Genomic DNA, 20332 nt, shown 5'->3' with positions numbered 1-20332 from the left:
AAAATTCATAAATCGCATTTAAAAAATAACTGACATTTACTCTTTGGACACCTACGAATACAACAGCCCGCTCGTGACAATCAAACAAGGACTAGGAAAAATTACAAAAGGGACGTATAAAATTATCCACACTATCGACTTGGACGATTACGAAAAAATTACCAACGACGTTAGACTTACTATATACCACGAAATTAGTAAAACAAATATTTTATTTCCACAATTAAAACATCAACTTTCTGAGATAGATAGCTTATTAAGCGAACTGCGAACAAAAAACACAACCATCCAAAAGAGATCGATCAATTGGATAGGACCTGCTTGGAAATGGTTAGCAGGAAACCCCGATGCAACTGCTACAGTGGACACCTACGAATACTTTCCACAACACATGAACTGACTGAAAACTGTAACACTATCATTAGCTTTGTATATCATACTTTAACCAAAAAACAGAAATTCATTCTTTATCCCACCAATAATAGACTATCCACAGCTTTCAGTAACCAATAATTCTCAATCAGCGAGACGCTGATGCTTAAGAAGGGGGAGTTATCACAGCTAGAGTAGCTATCAAAATATAACAACAACAAAGTTGTCGTTGCTTTCAAAATATACAAACAAGAACGATGAACTTTAATCAGAAATTCAATTCAGCAAAATTCTGCAAATAAACAATATCATTTGTTGCTCAATAAAGTTCATTTCCAAAAATAACAACAACAACACATTCCGTCGGCACTAAACCAGAGCGGAAGCCGTGCCGCCGCAATGTAGGCTGTTTCTTGAGGTTTGCTATGATTATTGCTTAGGTTAGCATTATTGAATATATAGAAATAAGTACTAGTAAGTAAGAATTCGTACATATGTAAGTTTATAGTAAATAAGAGAAATATTGTATAAAAAGAAATATTGTCAATAAAGTAGTTGAGTTCAACTTTACCATTCTAAGCAGTGCGTGATTATTTACACGGCGACAACCATTAACTTGGATATGTGAAGTAAAGCGATGCGGAAAAAATAAAATAAAATAAAAAAATAAAATAAAATAAATAAATTAAATTAAATTAAATTAAATAAAAATAAAATAAATAAATAAAATAAAATAAAATAAAATAAAATAAAATAAAATAAAATTAAAAAAAAATAAAATAAAATGAAATGAAATAAAAAAAATAAATAAAATGAAATAATATAAAATAAAAGAAAATAAAATAAAATAATATAAGATACAATAAAATAAATAAATAAAATAAAATAAAATAAAATAAAATAAAATAAAAAAAAAATAAAATAAAATAAATAAATATAATAAAATAAAATAAAATAAAATTAACTTAAATAAAATAAAATAAAATAAAATAAAGTGAAATGAAATGAAATGAAATGAAATGAAATAAAATAAAATAAAATAAAATAAAATAAAATAAAATAAAATAATAAAATAAATTAAAATAATAAAATAAAATAAAGTAAAATCAAATATAATAAAATAAACTGAATAATATAAAATAATACAAAAATTGAGACATTTTTTTCATAAGAATTGCAGCACATGCCAATAATAGATCATCATCATCCGACGATGACATGATGACCGTTCGTTACGAGCTCAAAACTAAACTGATGTTTGACGTGTTAATTTGAACGTTTGCGGGCAACACATGATTGAACATCACTAACACATATGTGTTGTTTGACGCAATTATTTGATCGTCTCCAAGGCACTTAAGGCAACTATGTACATTGCTAAACAAAACTTGAGCAAGAGCTCACAAAAGAAAGCAAAAGGTTTACTTACTTCACAGGGCAAGCAAGGCCTATTGGCTAGTACTTCTATGGGGATTACATTCTAAATATGACTACTTGTCACGCTATAGCGTATTCGTTCTAATCTTCTGTGTTCTACCATTACGTTTGCGACCCATTGTTTTACGTAATGCCACACGTTCTTCGACTGCAGCATGTATACTACTATATTTTCTGGAGTTAATTTCTCCGAGATTTCGTGCTCTAAATTCACTCTCTCTGCCTCATATTTAGTGCATTGAAAAAATAAATGTTCAGCATCTTCTCTTTCGCTTCCGCAGGATGTACACATTTCTGCATCGTCATGTCCGTATTTATAGAGATATTCCCTAAAACAGCCATGCCCGCTTAGGAACTGCGTCAAATAAAAATCAACGTCGCCATGCTTTCTATTAAACCAGGTTTCAATATTTCTTATCAACCTGTGCGTCCATCGTCCTTTGGACGCTGTGTCCCACTGTATTTGCCACTCGTTTATACTCTTGCGTCTTTCTTCTTCACGCTCTTCAATTGTTAGAGGTCTTCCATACTGTTTACTTTTCTCGTAATTTCTTTTCAGCTCCTGAGCCATTATTTCGGGTGGCATTATGCCAGATATGACTGCTGCGGCTTCGTGGGATACTGTGCGGAAAGCGCTTGCAACTCTGAGTGCACTAAGCCGGAATAGAGATTTAATCGGCTTGACATATGTTTTCTGCATAAGGGCGTTTGCCCATACCGGTGCCGCGTACATTACTATTGATATCGTAACTTTTGCCAATAGTAGTCTTCTCTTTTGACTAGGTCCACCAATGTTAGCCATTATTCGGGTTAAGGCCATGTTCACTCGCGCAGCTTTTTCACAGGCTTTCTCAATATTTGTCTTAAAATTTAGTCTCGAATCTATCAGTATGCCTAAATATTTCAATGATGTCTGTGTCGTAATGTTATACCCGTCTATATTAAGTATAATTACTTCTGTCTTCTTTCTACTAGTTATTAGCACTGTTTCTGTTTTTTGTGCAGCCAGTTGCAACTTCGCTGCTGTTAGCCAGTTCTTTATTCTCCGAGTAACACTGCTGCATATGTCTTCAATTTGGTGTAGTTCTTTTGCCACAATTGTCACTGCAATATCGTCTGCATATCCGATGATTTGTATTTCTTTTGGTGTTGGAAGGCGAAGGATTCCATCATACAGGATATTCCACAGGAGTGGGCCCAAGACAGATCCTTGTGGTACGCCACCGGTCACTTTGTATCGCTTGACTCCTTCGTCCGTATTGTACAGCAGGACTCTATCCGATAAATAACTTTTAATGATGCGTAGCAGATATCTTGGCGTTTTAAGATCCTGTAGTCTTTGAAGTATGTGGGTCCAACATGCAGAATTGAAAGCATTTTTTACGTCGAATGTAACGACTGCGCAGTATTCCTTGGATCCGTACATCCACCTTGTGCCCTCTATGGCTTTGTCTGCAATCTCTGTAAGTTTTTTGATCGCGTCAATTGTCGAGCGTCTCCTGCGAAACCCGTATTGGTTTTCTGACAACCCTTCCACTTCTTCAAGGTGTTTTTCTACCCGATCACAAATTATTCGCTCGAAAATTTTACCAGTAGTATCGATCATACATAGTGGCCTGTAAGAGCTTGGTTCACCTGGAGGTTTATTTGGTTTTTTTAAAAGCACCAAACGCTGCTTTTTCCATATTTTGGGAAAAATACCATCCCATAGACATTTATTGAGTACTTTCACAAAATATTTAGTTTTGTATTTTACCGCAATTTTTAGGGCCCTTTTAGGAATTCCATCTAAGCCAGGAGCTTTTGCATTTCCGAAGCGTTCAGCTGCTTGCACCACCTCGACGTCATCGATCGGTATAAACAAAGGGGTCTCTAAGCTAATATTGGATACGACTTCCTCTGATTGCGCCTCTTGTGTTGGGAACAAAGTTTCCACTACTTCTTTTAATAGTATAGGGCAAGTCGGCATTTGTCCTTTATTACCCCTTACTTTAGTCATTACTGCTTTATAGGCTCCACCCCATGGGTTTTCTTCCGCCTTGTCACAGAGTTCTTTAAAGCATGCAGATTTACTATTTCTGATCGCAATTTTAAATTCTTTTCGTTTTTTTTTGAAAATTTCTCGTAGAAGCTCATTTTCTACAGCATTTCTATTTCTTTGAAATTTCCGCCTGGCTTTATGGCAGCTGCTTCTCAGATCTGCGATTTCATGCATATGAGCACAAGCTCATCTAATATAGATCAAACCTTTTACTCAAAAAATCGAGTCCGAGCTCAAGCTCACGTTTTATGCATGAAATACAATGGATCTCATACATAAAAACGAGTAAAAGCGCTGAATTGAGGAATGTGAGCAATTGCTCGTAACTTGAGTTCAATCAAACAGAAAAAGCTTTTGATCAATTTCGTATGCATAAAAATGAGTTCAAGCCAATTTCAATTACTTGAGCAAAAGGAGATCAAACATCTAATTGTTATTGAAGTTAAATACATGTATATTTATAAACCTAAAATATAAAGTATAAGAAATATAAGAAAATGAATTTATGAACATTGAATTATAAAATATTACATACATATACTTACCCTAATAATACATTTATATTACCATAAGCTATTACTTACCTTAATACCTCAGCTTAATCTATTACTTCATTTAGCGCTAACTTACCCCTTTTTTGTAATATATATATTTATAATACCGTTACTTTAAGATTTAGGTTAAGCGAATTACAATATTAAAACTAAAATACACTTAAAAAGTGTAAAAAATTAATAGTGCATTAACTCAACATTTCGTAAAAAAATACATGTGTTTAATTACTTTCGATTTTCATCTTTATGAAAGTGATGGTGAAAAAATTAAACATAAGATAATATAAATTATCGTCTTATATATTTAAACATAAAAATACAAAAAAGCTGAAAAAACAAAATATATGTATATACGAATTTTTAATTGAATTATCGAAAATCTTTGCTTCAATTGCCCAAAACACCGTTCTATAGTGACACGCTCCCTTGTAAACACTTTGTTGTTGGGTTCAGGATTGGTGTCATTAGCCAGGGGCATATTCCGTAGCCATCATCCCCGAGAAAAAATGCAATAGTTCGTTGCATTTTGCATTATTCTACATACCTCACTGTTGATACAGTATGTCAAGAAACAGTTTACACATTGAAAATAAATACACTTTCTCACTTTCCGCAGCAAAATTTTTTATTTTTTACTTCAGTTCAACATATTTTTTGAATCAGGGATGGTCATTTCGACAACATCATCGATACATATGTATTTATGTCGTAGCATGTTTTGTCGCGCAGTTTCAAGAGAAATCTAAATATTGCACTCTTCCTAGAACTCTTTCGTAAGAACACTGATCGAAATTTTTGGAATTTGGTCAAGTTTTCGAGACATTAAGCACTGTACATGTCCACTTATTTATAATTTAGGGCCTTTTTCAGGCTTTGGTTCTTGTATTTCCATATTTTACGATCAATTTTAGCCATTATACACTATTTAGAGGGTTAAAGAAAACATTGCTGTTGGATCTCAAACGTTTTTACCCCATTGGGGATTATGGGGCAATAGTTGGACCTCTTCAAACTAAACCCTTTGCATGGAATATTACAAAGACAATATTGGGTACTTTAGATATGAAAAAAGCAAAAATTAATCACCAACTAATTGACAAATTCATTGTAAATGCCTTTGCGAAGAATAGGTAACGGTGAAGTACGGTTAACTGTATAACACGTGCTTAACAAGTAAAATAATCGAAGTGTGTAAACTTTTTCTTGACACTAACAAAATTGAATGTTTTTGTTGTTCTTGGTTGGTTTTTGCATTGCTTTCGCAGCTTTTTTTGCATCACATCTCTTGAAATACTGTAAGTAACCATCCCTGATTCAAAAAATATGTTGAACTGAAGTAAAAAATAAAAAATTTTGCTGCGGAAAGTGAAAAAGTGTATTTATTTTCAATGTGTAAACTGTTTCTTGACATACTGTATTTGAGTCATGAACTAAACCAGGCCAGGATATGTCAACGCCTGTAAACAGTTCTTTTCCATAACAAGTTGCCTGCACATTTATAGAGTGGAAGCCTTTTCTACAAATATACTCATCGCTTTGATGTGTGGTTTTTTTAATTTTGATATGAGTACAATCAATCACTTTAATTGCAAATGGAAAGCAATAATTGTATTCCCATTTCATTTGAGCATCTTTTTCATCTGCATCCTTCATGAATTTTATCCACTCGCTTGCTTTGGCAGATATAAGCTTCGCAACTTCCGCAATAGTTCGCGACACAGTTGACAGATGGACTCCAATATCTATAATTTTGGAATCCAGGATTTTCACATAATGTTAAATACAAAAAAATAATTAGCCAACCAGCAGATGCCAGTATCATCAAACCTATGTATTTATCATTTTATTATTAATTATATAAAAAAATAATAATTAAGAATACAAACCTGTATAATTTTTTATCCTCACTTGATAAATTTGTTTTACGCTGTTGATAACATTTCTTTGTGGAAAAAAATATTCAACCATGATTTTGGTGTACGCGAGTCAACTATGTATAAGACATTGCTCTATGACATTGCTATGTATGTACATTGCTCAACAAAACTTGAGCAAGAGCCCACAAAAGAAAGCAAAAGGTTGTTTTCATGCATATGAGCACAAGCTCATCTAACTTAGATCAAACTGAGCAAGACAAGATCAAACGTGGGCAGTGAGTAAAAGCAAACACATCAAATGTTATTATGCATACGACAAGCACCTTTTACTCAAAAAATCGAGTCCGAGTTCAAGCTCACGTTTTATGCATGAGGCCCAATAAGTACCCAACACATCATTCATTCATGCAAATTCTTCGCCACCTACCGACTTTCACTTCCAAACTCAACATCTTTAGACCTACTCAAAAACCTTTCAATTAATAACCTAATAACACTAATAAATTATTAAGCGTTTTTAATCTATATAATATGATACTATTCATTCGCAGCGTACTGTACAATGAACACCAATTACTACAACACTCCCACTAACATTTTTCACCTCACCTAAATTAATTTCACTACGGTATATACCGACTCTCATATTAGCTTCTACATATTTTATATATTGTTCTATAATTTAGACATAGTTTCAATATTCCTGTATGTAAATAAATAAATAAATATTTTTTAATCGTTTCGTTTTACTAGACCTAATATTTTCGAATATTGATTTCAAGGGTCTTGTTTGTCCTTAAAGAAAAAACTATGCAGCTGAAATTGTAACTCGCTTGGAGAAAAAACAAATAACTTATTTTTAGTTTTTTTATTTTGATTTTCATTCCACAAAAACGTTTCATAATAACTTGTAATTTTCCAAACTGCAATATTAAAAGCGATTCTGCTTTGTTTCTTGTTGGCTTTGTGACGGGCTTGCTGGATTGACAGGGCTTAAATGTGCTGGATTGACAGGGAGGATCTTATAGCGTTTTTAGACAGCCAAATAAATTGATCAATTTAAATTTAAATCGAGAAACACATTTTTGCCGTTTATACTGCCGGTTACTCGATTTACGATCTGTTAAACATTTTTATTTTTGCTTTTCATAAGAAGTTGGTAATTTCATCAGCTGATTATTATTTTTCAGCACCGCCATCTAACGTCTAGTAGTATTAATGCAATTTTATAAAAAAATTCAGCCAATCACAGACAAAGAACGTATATCGTACGTTCTTGTCGCAGAGTTGCAGAGTTTTGATTTTCAAGTCGATTTAAATTCAATTTAAAACAAGTAAGGAAGGGCTAAATTCGGGTGTAACCGAACATTTTATACTCTCGCAATTTATATATTTAACTTTATTTACACAATTTGACCCACATATTCGTCATATATATTGTATAAAGTCCATTGGAAGTTGGAAACCATAATATTAGGTTAGAAGCACCGAGGTCCTCGTGTTCGATATATGGGGCCTTAAAAACCTATGGTGCGATTTCGGCGATTTTTAGAATGGGGCTATCACATTATAAACATATTATTTGTGCAAAGTTCTGCATCGATATCTTCACTAGTGCTTACTTTATATATTGTAATGTAAACGATTCAGATCGACTTCGAAGTTCTGGTATATAGGAAGTAGGCGTGGTTGTGAAGCGATTTGGCCTATTTTCATAACATATCATTGGGATGTAAGGAAACTATTACAAACCAAGTTTCATTGAAATCGGTCGAGTAGTTCCTGAGATATGGTTTTTGACCCATAAGTGGGCGACGCCACGCCCATTTTCCATTTTGTATAAAAATCTGAGAGCAGCTTTCATCTGCCATTTCTTATGTGAAACTTAATGTTTCCGACGTTTTTCGTTAGTGAACTTTTAGTAATTTTCAACCTAACTTTTGTATGGGAGGTGGGCGTGGTTATGATCCGATTTCTTTCATTTTTGGACTGTATTAGGAAGTGGCTAAAAAAACGACTGCAGAAAGTTTGGTTTATATAGCTCTATTGGTTTGCGAGATATGTACAAAAAACTTAGTAGGGGGCGGGGCCACGCCCACTTCCCCAAAAAAATTACATCCAAATATACTTCTTCATAGAGCGATCCTTCATACCAAATTTTATTTCCATAGCTTTATTTATGGCTTAGTTATGCCACTTTATGTGTTTTCGGTTTTCGCCATTTTGTGGGCGTGGCAGTGGTCCGATTTTGCTCATTTTCGAAAGCAACCTTCCTATGGTGCCAAGAAATAAGTGTGCCAAGTTTCATCAAGATATCTTAATTTTTACTCAAGTTACAGCTTGCATAGACGGACGGACGGACGGACAGACAGACATTCGGTTTTGAACTCCACTCTTCACCCTGATCACTTTGGTATATATAACCCTATATCTAACTTCTTTAGTTTTGGGTGTTACAAACAACCATTATGTGAACAAACTATAATACTCTCTTTAGCAACATTTGTTGCGAGAGTATAATAAATGGATATTTCATTTTGTATGGTAAATCGATATCAATAACCGTTTAAATCGAGCAGTGGCCGGTAAATTGATCAATTTGCTTCTATCTAGGGATGGCAACGATTAATCATTTGATTAAATTAATCGATTATTTTCATTTAATTTACGATTTAATTGCATCGAAACACCTTTTCTAATTACTCGACTATTACTCGAGTAATTGCAAAATAATCGCAAACAGCATTTTGAAATTTAATACATTTTATGTTCATCTAAGTTAGCTTACAAGGGTCGAAATTGGTCACATCAGTCATTAATGACTGCAAACGTTGTAAACATAGTTAAATTCTAATATGTCAACGTAGTTTAATATCAAAAAATGAATAACACTGCATTTACAGTTAAGTCAAACGCATTTTACGTTCAGTTGTATGAAGTGCAATGGCGCCAGTTAAAAGCGAAGTATGGAAATTTTTTAATAAAATAAGCAATAACTACGTTAAATATCAACTCAAATATCAAAAGCGGGTGCAACTGCGACCGAAAAACGCAATCGTTTGACAACAAAACGTTTATCGAAATTGCTTTTTCTTCAAACTTGGTTGAACAGACTTCGAAATTTTCTTGACTTCAATGAATATATTTTCCTTTATGCTAAGACAAATGAATTTTTAATACGATATTTTAATTTTATTTCCGTTTTTGTTTTTGGGTATATACTAACACAATTTGAATGTCTGAAATAAGAATATAGTCTCCTATTTACTGCTACTTTGGACTGAGTAGGCAATTGAATAAAGTCCTTTCTTGACGAACCAAAATTAAGCTCTACAAGTCTCTTGTCATTCCCGTCCTGATGTATGGTGCTGAAGCGTGGACGATGACAACATCCGATGAGACGACTCTTGGGGTTTTCGAGAGAAAGGTTTTGCGCAAGATTTATGGTCCTCTAAACATTGGCAACGGCGAATACCGCAGACGATGGAACGATGAGCTGTACGATTTATACGACGACATTGACATAGTTCAGCGAATAAAAAGACAGCGGCTACGCTGGCTACGCCGAATGGACGAAAACACTCCAGCCCTGAAAGTGTTCGATGCAGTACCCGCCGGAGGAAGCCGAGGAAGGGGAAGGCCTCCACTCCGTTGGAGGTACCAGGTGGAGAGCTACCTGGTTACACTTGGAATCTCCAACTGGCGCCGAACTGCGAAGGAAAGAGAGGAGTGGCGCGCTCTCATCGATTCGGCTTTAACCGGCTAAACGGTTGAACGCCAATCACATACATACATACATATTTTATTGGTTTTATTTTTACGCAAAGTTGCAAAACATAGTCTTTCAAGCAAGAGGCAATTGTTTTACTTTAAGATTGCTGTGCATATTTTGAAAAATTTAATGTCATTGTGCTACTTAACTTCAAATGTAGGCCATTTTCTCTTTTTGGATATGTCTGGGACTCTGTGATAGAGCATTATAATACAAGATTCGGCGCTGAAACTGGTGGTGGTCTTTATGCAATTTAGTATTATTTGAAAACATTGGAATTAATCGATTAATCGATTTTTTTACATTAATTGCAATTAATTGCAATTATTTTTTTATATCTTTCAATTAATCATTTGATTATATAATCGATTAAAAAAAAATTTTTGCCATCCCTACTTCTATCTAAAAACGCTATTAGATTAATTCTTGATGGTAAGGGTTTGCGTTGGTCTTGCTGAAAATGTAGACCGACAGAAATTGATAATAGTTTTAAGGAAATCGGCCGCGGAAATCTATGTGCTGAAATGCTTTTCTTGTTTTGTTAGTTATTCTATTTACTTGCTCTATCATTCTATGTTTTGCACGAAACCCGAATTGGTGCGCTGGTATTAGATTATTTTCGTGGAGGAAAGAAGACATCTTTGATAGTAACACCTTTTCAAATATTTTAGAAATACAGGGTAAAAGACTGATTTGTCTGTATGAAGACGGCTGTGTCAGGTCTTTCCCAGGTTTATCTATCAGGATAATCTGCGACTTTTGAAATCAGATAGTATCCGAAACAAAAAATCGTATTAAAGAGCAAAGCACCTCTACAGCAATATTTGGTAACTCAATTAGCATTTTTGGGGTGATATTATCATGTCCTGGCGGCTTTTTATACTCTCGCAACAAATGTTGCTAAAGAGAGTATTATAGTTTTGTTCACATAACGGTTGTTTGTGTCACCAAGGAATAAAAGAGTTAGATATGGGGTTATAAATATATAAATGATCAGGATGACGAGTGGAGTTGAAATCCGGATGTCTGTCCGTCCGTCTGTCCGCCCGTCCGTCTGTCCGTCCGTCCGTCCGTTCAAGCAGTAACTTGAGTAAAAATTAAGATATCTTAATGAAACTTGGAACACATGTTCCTTGGGACCGTGAGAGGGTTGCTTTCGAAAATGAGCAAAATCGGTTCACTGCCACGCCCACAAAATGGCGAAAACCGAAAACACATAAAGTGCCATAACTAAGCCATAAATAAAGCTATGGAAATAAAATTTGGTATAAACGATCGCACTCTGAAGGGGCATATGTGGATGTAATTTTTTAGGAGAGTGGGCGTGGCCCCGCCCCCTACTAAGTTTTTTGTACATATCTCGCAAACCAATAGAGCTATATAAACCAAACTTTCTGCAGTCGTTTTTTAGCCACTTCCTAATACAGTCCAAAGTCCCATACAAAGGTTAGCTTGAAAATTACTAAATGTGGGTTAACTCACTAACGAAAAACATCAGAAACACTAAATTTCACATAAGAAATGTCAGAGGGAAGCTGCACTCAGATTTTTTTACAAAATGGAAAATGGGCGTGGCTTCGCCCACTTATGGGTCAAAAACCATATCTCAGGAACTACTCGACCGATTTCAATGAAACTTGGTTTGTAATAGGTTAGGTTAGGTTAGGTTTGTAGGCAGATCTCTGCAAAGACAGAAGATCTCACTTAGACAGCCTGGTGCTGTCCATTGTGGTACCAATAAAACTCCCTTTGGATCATAGACCTTTAAGATTCAGCAAACGGCTTGGAATCCGTTACAAATTTCTTAAGACTGGTAATATCGATTCTAGCCAATTCGCAAGGATCGCCGAAAAAGGGCTTTCCGAGATGTTTCAACCTCAGTCTGGCAAAAGCTGGACAGTGCAGTAGGAAATGCTTGGATGATTCCATCTCGCCTTCCTCCATACAGCTTTGGCAACTTGCATCTGCCGCGATCCCAAGTCTAACCGCATGGGCACCCATTGGACAATGTCCAGTAAGTACACCCATAATAGCGCTGAGATGAACCTTGCTCAGAGAAAGCAGTTGAAAGGACCGCTTATGGTCCACAGACGGCCAGAAGGACCTCGCCACTGCACAAGTACTGGTAGTTGACCAGCGTTTGACGAGCTCATGCGTCGTCTGCATGTCCAGCGCTCTTGCGCAGGTGGACCAAGGACTACCAATACGCTCCCATTCCGACGTCAAAGTAGCTAGGGTACCCTCCCTTGCAAGCTTGTCCGCTATACAGTTACCAGCGATCCCGCGGTGACCGGGTACCCACACTAGTCGAATTGCAAAATAGCTAGAAGCTATTGATAAGGATCTAAGACACTCCTTAACTAGCACAGAGCGTACTGTCATCGATTCCAATGCCAGTATTGCCGCCCTACTGTCGGAGTGAATACATACCTCTCTAAAAGAGGTCACCATACGAAGCAGTGCGTCCACTGCTACTTTGATCGCTGCGACCTCTGCTTGAAAGACACTACAGTGGTCAGGTAGCCTAAAGCTGGTATTGATAGAGAGCTTTCTGCAGAAAACTCCCCCTCCCACCTTTCCCCTTAGCTTCGATCCATCCGTGAAAAAGCACTTCTCCTCCATTGACTTCTACCTTCCCACATATCCCTCGTAGGTACATGTGCAGAGAAGAAACCTCTTGGGGACGGTTCCGCGGTGCAGTGGTCCAAGTAGTCAGGGATGCAATCGAACCGACGGAGAATTTCAGTATGCCCCTGCTTGGGACCGATCAAGTACCCAGCGTCCCTGAGTCTAACAGCGACCTTTGCCGCAGTACACCTACCGGCGATATCAACAGGTGCGCTGTTTAAAATGGCATTTAGAGCCATTGTAGGTGTAGTTCTTAGCGCTCCGCTGATTCCAATGAGAGCCGCTCTTTGGACACGCTCCAGCTGCTTAGCTAGTGTGACTTTCTCGAGTGCCCTCCACCAGACGACAACGCCATAGAACATTATAGGTTTAATAATGGTCTCATACAACCATAAAACCACTTTCGGTGAGAGACCCCACCTTTTACCAATAGCCCCTCTACAGCAGTAAAGAGCTACCGTAGCCTTTCTTACCCTCTCCTCAATGTTTGGCTTCAATGAGAGCTTCCTATCAAGAATAAGCCCCAGGTATTTCACCTTGTCCGCAGGTTGCAGACTGGAGCCTCCTAATGAGGGGAGAGTGGAGTTTGGAATTTTATATCTTCTTGTGAATAAGACGAGTTCCGTTTTACTCGGGTTAATGGCTAAGCCACTTCTATGCGCCCAGCGGGTAACCACTTCTAGGTAACCTTGGGTCATTTCATATACGGTGCTTAGGAATTTTCCTTTGACCAAAAGGGCTACATCATCAGCATAGGCCGTCACTCGACAGCCTTGATTTTCAAGTTCCCCCAGAAGGTCGTTCACCACCAGGATCCAGAGCAAGGGGGAGAGAACGCCACCTTGCGGGGTACCCCTATTTACAGTCCGGAGCGCATAAACGCTTCCCCACTCCGCAAAGACAGTTCTGTCGCTGAGCAGACTGTAAATGAGGTGCTTAAGGTTCGCTTCTACCCCAAAATCGTCTAATGCGGCAATGACCGCTTCCGGTCTTACATTGTTAAAGGCCCCCTCGATATCGAGGAAGGTACCTACCGCGTAATCATTATTTAAGAGGGCTTCCTCTATCCACGACACTACCGAGTGTAAGGCGGTGTCCACCGACCTGCCCTTACAGTAGGCGTGCTTATTTCTAGGGATTTTGTCCCTTATGTACAGATCCATGAGCCTCTCCAGCGTCTTCAAGAGGAACGAGGAGAGGCTAATAGGCCTGAAATCTTTTGCAGTAACATGAGAGCTTTTACCTGCTTTTGGGATGAAAGACACCTTAACCTGCCTCCAAGCCTGCGGAATATGACCTAGTCTGACGCAGTTCGCGTAGATCGGTGCCAGCCAGCTGCATGATACCTTGGCCGCTCGCTGTAGCTGCGCAGGTATGATGCCATCTAGTCCGGGGGACTTGTAAGGTTTGAAAGAATTCAACGACCAAGTTCGGTGGCGGTCATCCAGAGGTTTTCGAAGGCGCTTTCGCCCCCTTGAAGCTCTCCGAGGGATACTCTTTCCGCTGATTGTTTTTTTTGGGAAATGAGCATCCAAAAGTAGCTTTAGTGACTCCTCACTGCTCGAGGTCCACTCACCAGCACCATTTCTCAAGTAACCCACGGATGTTGGGCTCTTGGACAGAATACGCCTAAATCTCGAGGACTCCTGGCAGCCTTCCACACTTTCGCAGTAGGCTCTCCAAGAAGACCGTTTGGCCTTCTTCATTTCCGACTTAAAAATGGCAAGTCCCACCTTATACAAAGCCCAATCGTCACCTAGACCACTTCTACGGGCTTTATTGAAAAATCTTCGACTTGAAGATCTGAGCTCCGAAAGTTCCGGCGTCCACCAAAGAGGTTTCCCTTTGCCTTTCTGAGATCTCAGAGGACAGGAACTTTCAAGGGCCATCCTGCACCCAGAGCTGAAAACTTCGACACACTCATCAATAGCATTGGCCGAGAGAACTGAGTCTCGTGGGGGCGCTGCCGGAAGAGCTGAACGAAGCTTCCTACAATAAAGAACCCAATTAGTATTCTTAAGGTTCCTAAAAGGTTTGCGTACTGGACAGGCTCTGTCCAGGTTGAAACTGATATACCTATGGTCCGAAAAGGAGTGATCATTGAGAACTTTCCATTCCGAGATCAAGGGTACGACGTCTCTAGTTACTATGGTAAGGTCGAGGACTTCCTCCCTACCCGCAGTCACGAACGTAGGGGAGTTCCCCCTATTGCATACAAATAAATCAACACTACTTATAAAATCAAAGAGCGACTCACCTCTAACGTTTATGTCCGAGCTTCCCCAGACAGTATGTCTTGCGTTGGCATCCGAGCCAATGATGGCGTTGACTTTCCTACGCCTGGCCTCCCAGAGAGCCTTTCTCAGTATAACGGGAGGTGGTTCCACCTCGTCGTCGTGCGGCATATAGGCCGAGATTAGCCAGAGTTCTCCGGCATCACCCTCCAATCTGGTGGTCACAACGTCTCCGCTACTGTAATTGGGTAAGAGGAAAACGTTAAGTTCATTACGGACAAGCATGCAAGCTCTGATTTTACCTGCGCCGCTGGCTGTCATTAGCTTGTGGCTCTTCGTCCTTAAACCCGATACACCGTTGCTGCTTAGCCACGGCTCCTGGATCAGGACGACGTCGGCCTCGTCCAATCCTAGACGAAGCAGTAAGTTGGCGGATGCCGCCTTTGCGTGTTGGAGATTAATTTGCAGGATCTTCATCCTCCGTCTCCAATACTCGCCGTGTCCGAGTGGGATGTGTCAACATCCATACCCGTTTGGGCATCAATTCCCTCCTCTCCCGCTCGTGGAGGTAGTGCGACATCGGCTTTGGCATCGGTGGGGAGGACCCGAAGGACCACCCTCTCGAAACCATAGCTGATGACCCCCTTTACATCGCTGAGAGGACCCAAGGACTCCTTATTCAGAAGTATCAGCGCTTGCCGATATGGCTCCTGAGTTTTCTCTAGCCGAATGACCTTCCAATCTTGAACGGGAAGAGAAGGATTGCAGTACCGCAAGATTTCTTCGATCTCTCCCGGAGTGGAGGGTTCGGCGGGGAGCCACACCCGAGCACGAGGGCGTAGTGGAAGTTCTTCCTTAGCCACCGCTTCGAGCTTAGCCCCCTTCCAGACCTCTCCCACCAGGGACACCGCTTCCTTGTACAAGGATGCTGATCTTTCATCAGCGCACCTGACAAGCTTGTGGATGCCGTAGTGCCATCCTGCGCTCTCGCAGCTTGGAGGGGGACCAGGGTTTCCTCTGATCACCCTCATGAAAACCGCGGAAATGGCCGCCGCGACCCGCTTCCATTCCTCATGGGAGATGGCTCCATCTTCCCTGCTTCGGTCGCACACCCCAAGCTCAATTGACCCCGCAAGTTTGGCGATTTCGCTAAACTTCGGGGCCTCTCCAGTCCGAGGTTTCTTGCCAAGAGAGGATTCCCCCTCGAACGACCTTTGTCGCTTAGCCTGCGATTGAGTTCCACCCAATCCCACCGGTTTACCATCGCCACCGTCGCTAAGCACCTTCCTAGCCCACTCGAGTGTGCTAGCATGCTGCCCAGCTTTCTGCTCAGCATGCTCGCCACCGTAGCGTTCCAAGATCTTGGCTGCCATGCGGCGGTCCGACTTCAACTTTTTGGACGCCGACACCTGTTTCCTAGCGTTTGCTCCGGGCCCCGGAACTCCTGTGAGCTTAGCAGAGGCTCCTTTACTAGTGCTGGCGACTTCGCCTCGCACACCCGCCACACTAACCGCTGTTTTCGGCAGGCTTCCGCCGACAGCGCCTAACATCTTGCCCTTTACGGGGGGTAACCTCTCCTGCGGAGGTTTTGTATTTTCACCGCCTTTCGCGGTAGACGATTCCGTCGCCGCCGGCAGTGAACCTCCCGGGACACTGTCCGTTTTTAAAGTCGATTTCGACTTTCCATCTCCCACTTCCGTTTTTTTGTAGTTGTTGCTATTCATGATTTAATTGGGTCCCCACTCAGAGCCGCTATCCATCTCCCAGAAGGTAGTCGCCTTTAAAGTGGTCCCAAGGTTATCTCATTTAAGAGGCCAAGGCGAGGGTTGACGCACGCCCTTATGGGGCAATGCGTTCAGAGCCGACCAGCGTAAAGAGGGAGTCTTCTCAACCTGCACCTACCACATCAACTTAATGATGACGGGAGTGGAACGTACTCCAAGGCCTGCCAGGGTTTTAACGGGACGGAGGCAGCCTTGGCATTAACCCACCAGCCATTTCTGTAGAGTGTCACCCCAACATACTCAGGTGGCAGAATACCAAGACCACCAGCCCAGGTAATAACCAAATCCAAAACAAATTTCAAAAATCTTAGTCCGTGTCGGTCCAGGGTCGTAGTCCGTGAGGAGCTTCCAAAAGGCCGTGGAGGCCGCAGGTCATTTAGCGTTACCCAGGATGCACCACTAGGAGGCGACCCGCTCTACATCCCTTGGTTTGTAATAGTTTCCTTACATCCCAATGATATGTTGTGAAAATTGGCCAAATCGCTTTACAACCACGCCTACTTCCTATATACCAGAACTTTGAAAACAATCTGATTCGTTTACTTTACAATATATAAAGTAAGCACTAGTGAATATATCGGTGCAGAACTTTGCACAAATACTATGTTAATAGTGTGGCAGCCCCGTTCTAAAAATGGCCGAAATCGGACCATAGGTTCTTAAGGACCCACATATCGAACATGAGAACCTCGGTACTTCTAACCTAATATTATGGTTTCCAACTTTCAATGGACTTTATACAATATATATGACGAATATGTGTGTCAAATTGTGTATTATATAATATTAATTAAGTTAAATAAATAAATTGCGAGAGTATAAAATGTTCGGTTACACCCGAACTTAGCCCTTCCTTACTTGTTTGATTTAGTTTTTGATGATGCAATTAATATCAAAAGGTGAAGTCTTAAAAGACTCGAGCGACTCATTTGCTGTGTTAGGTAAGATTGTCAACTTAAAGTTGTTCTTTGGGCAATTAGGTTGAAATACCTTTTCCAGGTGATTTGCAAAACAATTAGCCTTTTCCTCGTTATTTCGAGAACAATTTCTACCCAAGTTTCGTATAGGCATGTTGAAATCGACTGGAGGCTTCATGGACTTTTGGCCTTTCCAAAGGGAATTTTGCTTCCTTGAGTTTGGTCATAGCTTTTTTATGCACATTTCATTGTGGATCTTCTCCGCGTTTAAGCGCGTTCTTTAATTTTCGTACAGCAGATTTCAATTGAAGCTGAGTGGAAGGGGAGCGATTTATCTGCCATTCTCGTCTAGCACGACTTTTTTCATTTACAAGCTTTTCTATTTCTCTAATAGTGATTTTCCGGAGACCAAGTGGCCTATAGTTTCTGTTTGGTGTTGCTAAGACAGCTGCGTTAGTTATTATATATTAAGCTTTCGCCAATATCTCTTCCTGTATTTATTTTGTACTCACTATTAATGTGGCTACTCACGTAATTTTTATATTTTAACCAGTTCGTTTTATAAGATGTTAGACCCACTTTTGGGTCAACGAATATGGGTTGTTCACATAGCTTTATTAGTACATAAGAATGATCAGAAGATAAGTACATGTATCAGCTGTCATAAGCGATCTATCTATATTTTTGATTACTGCGAAATCAATTAGATCTGGTATTTTGTTACGATCACTGGGCCAATATGTCGGCTTGCCAGGAGATATTATATCAATATTATTGTGATTATTCATAATTGTGTTGTACAGCTGTCTTCCTTTGGGGTTAATTAGAAGTGAGCCCCAGTACATGTATTTAGCATTGTAATCTCCACCTGCTACAAATCTATGACCTAGTGTTCCAAAAAAGTATTTAAATTCACTATCTGTAATTTTAAAACGAGGTGGACAGTATATAGCCGTTAGATTTAAATTACAACCCCGATTTTTTAATGATATTGTTGTAGCTTGTAACTGCATTGTAGACATAAATTGTGTCATACATTGCTTAAGATTTATAATCATAGTTTCAATACCACCATTTGGGGGATTTTGCTGTGGTTGCATTTGTACATTGCTGCCTTTTACAACATTGGCATAGCTCCCTTGTACAGTATTATTTGTAATATTACTAGATTTTGGAATATGGTCTGTGATATCTATAATGTCATTACGGGGTGTATGTAGCATTTGGCTACGAGATGCTTGAATTCCCTGTGACAGCTTCGACAGTTGACAGTGTGATTTCCTCCGCAGTTACTGCATTTCTTATTTAAATTCTCTTTCATAATGGTTCATTTGGAGGAGGGATGTAAATCTCCACATACCACACAAACACTGCGTAGAGTGCAATAGGATTTGGTATGCCCATATTCTTGGCATTAGGTGCATTGTACCGGACCATTTCTTTTGTGTGGTTACTCTACGGTGCAGCAAATATTTTAAATTGTATATTGGATGCACTTCGTTCTTTTTAAGCTGGTTAGAATTCGGCATCAATTCAATTCTAAACATGGGTACTAGAGTGGGTCAATTTTTTTCTTTACAAAGCGGTTATCAAAATCGTAAACTACGATGAATTCTAAGAAAATTTGCCCAAGAAACCATGGGTCTAAAATGAAAATCGAGCTTCCGGTTTTTAACGAGAAACTTTCGTATATTGTATTTTGTAAAAAAAAAATCCAATTCCTATTCCACTGTCGATTGTTTGCTTGTTTTGTAGATATCGAAGCTAATTTGCTCAAATTTGGTATGTGATGTTGTATTTAAGCAGAAAATTCGACGGTACAGAAATTTTTATAGGGGGCATGGCACTGCCCACTTATGAGTTCAAATTCTGTATACGTATTACATTATGCCTATGTAAGCGATATTTGGAAAATTATCAAAAGCGGACAAAAACCACGCCCACCTGCCATATAACGGTAATTTTTGAAAACACTAAAGATCAGAAATTTTAATAACTGTTGAAGGGAAACATCTTGAGTTTGGTATTCGGTGTTCTATTGCAGCCAGAAACCCGACTATATGAAAATTTTGGCATGTCACCGCCCACTTTTGAGTGCATATGTAAATCTCTGGAACTACTTTATCGATTTCGTGTAAATTTGGTACACATTTTAGATTGTACCTAGTTAGGTGAGATTATGAAAATGATTAAAATTGGGTAAAAACTACGGCTGTTGTTGTTTGATTTGCACTTGTTTTTTTTTTTTTAATTTTATTTGTTTGCTATGATTTTATCAACTTCTCAGAGAAAGCAAAGCAACGCTGATGAATTACTAATAAAACAATTGTTTCCGACACCATCGTTTAAATTACAGTTAGAAGTTTTTACTCAAGGAAGAAGTGGGTGCCTCTGATTTTCGCGATTCTAACATTTTAAACCAAAACTTAAGCTTCTTTTAATTATGGAGTCATCTGCAAAAAAAAACTTAACGACCCAACAAAATTAAGAGCTTACAAAAAACTAACCATAAATTTTGACTGCACTGATTATGTTGAGATGATAAACTTAGATAACAATAGCATTTTGACTATAGAAAAAATCGTGATGGTGTTATGGCAGTCATGGTTGCAAGTCTAAACGCAACATCTAGGATGGACAGCAAACAAGACCTTAAAACTAATTTATTGCGAACTTTAGAAGTATATTATATTTTGTTTGGCCCTTAACAGTTAAA

At 39.0% G+C, this 20332-nt stretch overlaps 2 protein-coding genes across 2 annotated transcripts in view; one reads left to right on the top strand and one right to left on the bottom strand.

Moving 5' to 3' along the window:
* The window catches only part of LOC105218719 (obscurin), a 369888-nt gene that overhangs the window by 31575 nt on the left and 317981 nt on the right, over positions 1–20332 (top strand). The gene's annotated exons all lie outside the window — the stretch shown is intronic.
* On the bottom strand, positions 1892–8411 carry LOC128922447 (putative nuclease HARBI1). Its single transcript, XM_054232904.1, has 2 exons — positions 5749–8411; positions 1892–4894 (listed from the first exon to the last, which is right to left on the bottom strand). Exons 1-2 carry the CDS (start codon positions 6055–6057, stop codon positions 4709–4711), a joined length of 495 nt encoding a protein of 164 aa, XP_054088879.1. The 5' UTR covers positions 6058–8411; the 3' UTR covers positions 1892–4708.

Source organism: Zeugodacus cucurbitae, chromosome 6 (genome assembly GCF_028554725.1).
Source record: "Zeugodacus cucurbitae isolate PBARC_wt_2022May chromosome 6, idZeuCucr1.2, whole genome shotgun sequence".
NCBI lineage: Eukaryota > Metazoa > Arthropoda > Insecta > Diptera > Tephritidae > Zeugodacus > Zeugodacus cucurbitae.
This window is presented reverse-complemented; position numbering and strand designations above follow the sequence as displayed.

Bases quoted from the DNA above. Each gene is read 5' to 3' on its own strand.
- LOC128922447 (XM_054232904.1), bottom strand. From the start codon at position 6,057: ATGAAGGATGCAGATGAAAAAGATGCTCAAATGAAATGGGAATACAAT. The intron at 4,895-5,748 runs TTTTTTACTTCA...TCTCGGGGATGA, and splicing joins TTCCGCAGCAAAATTTTTTA to TGGCTACGGAATATGCCCCT.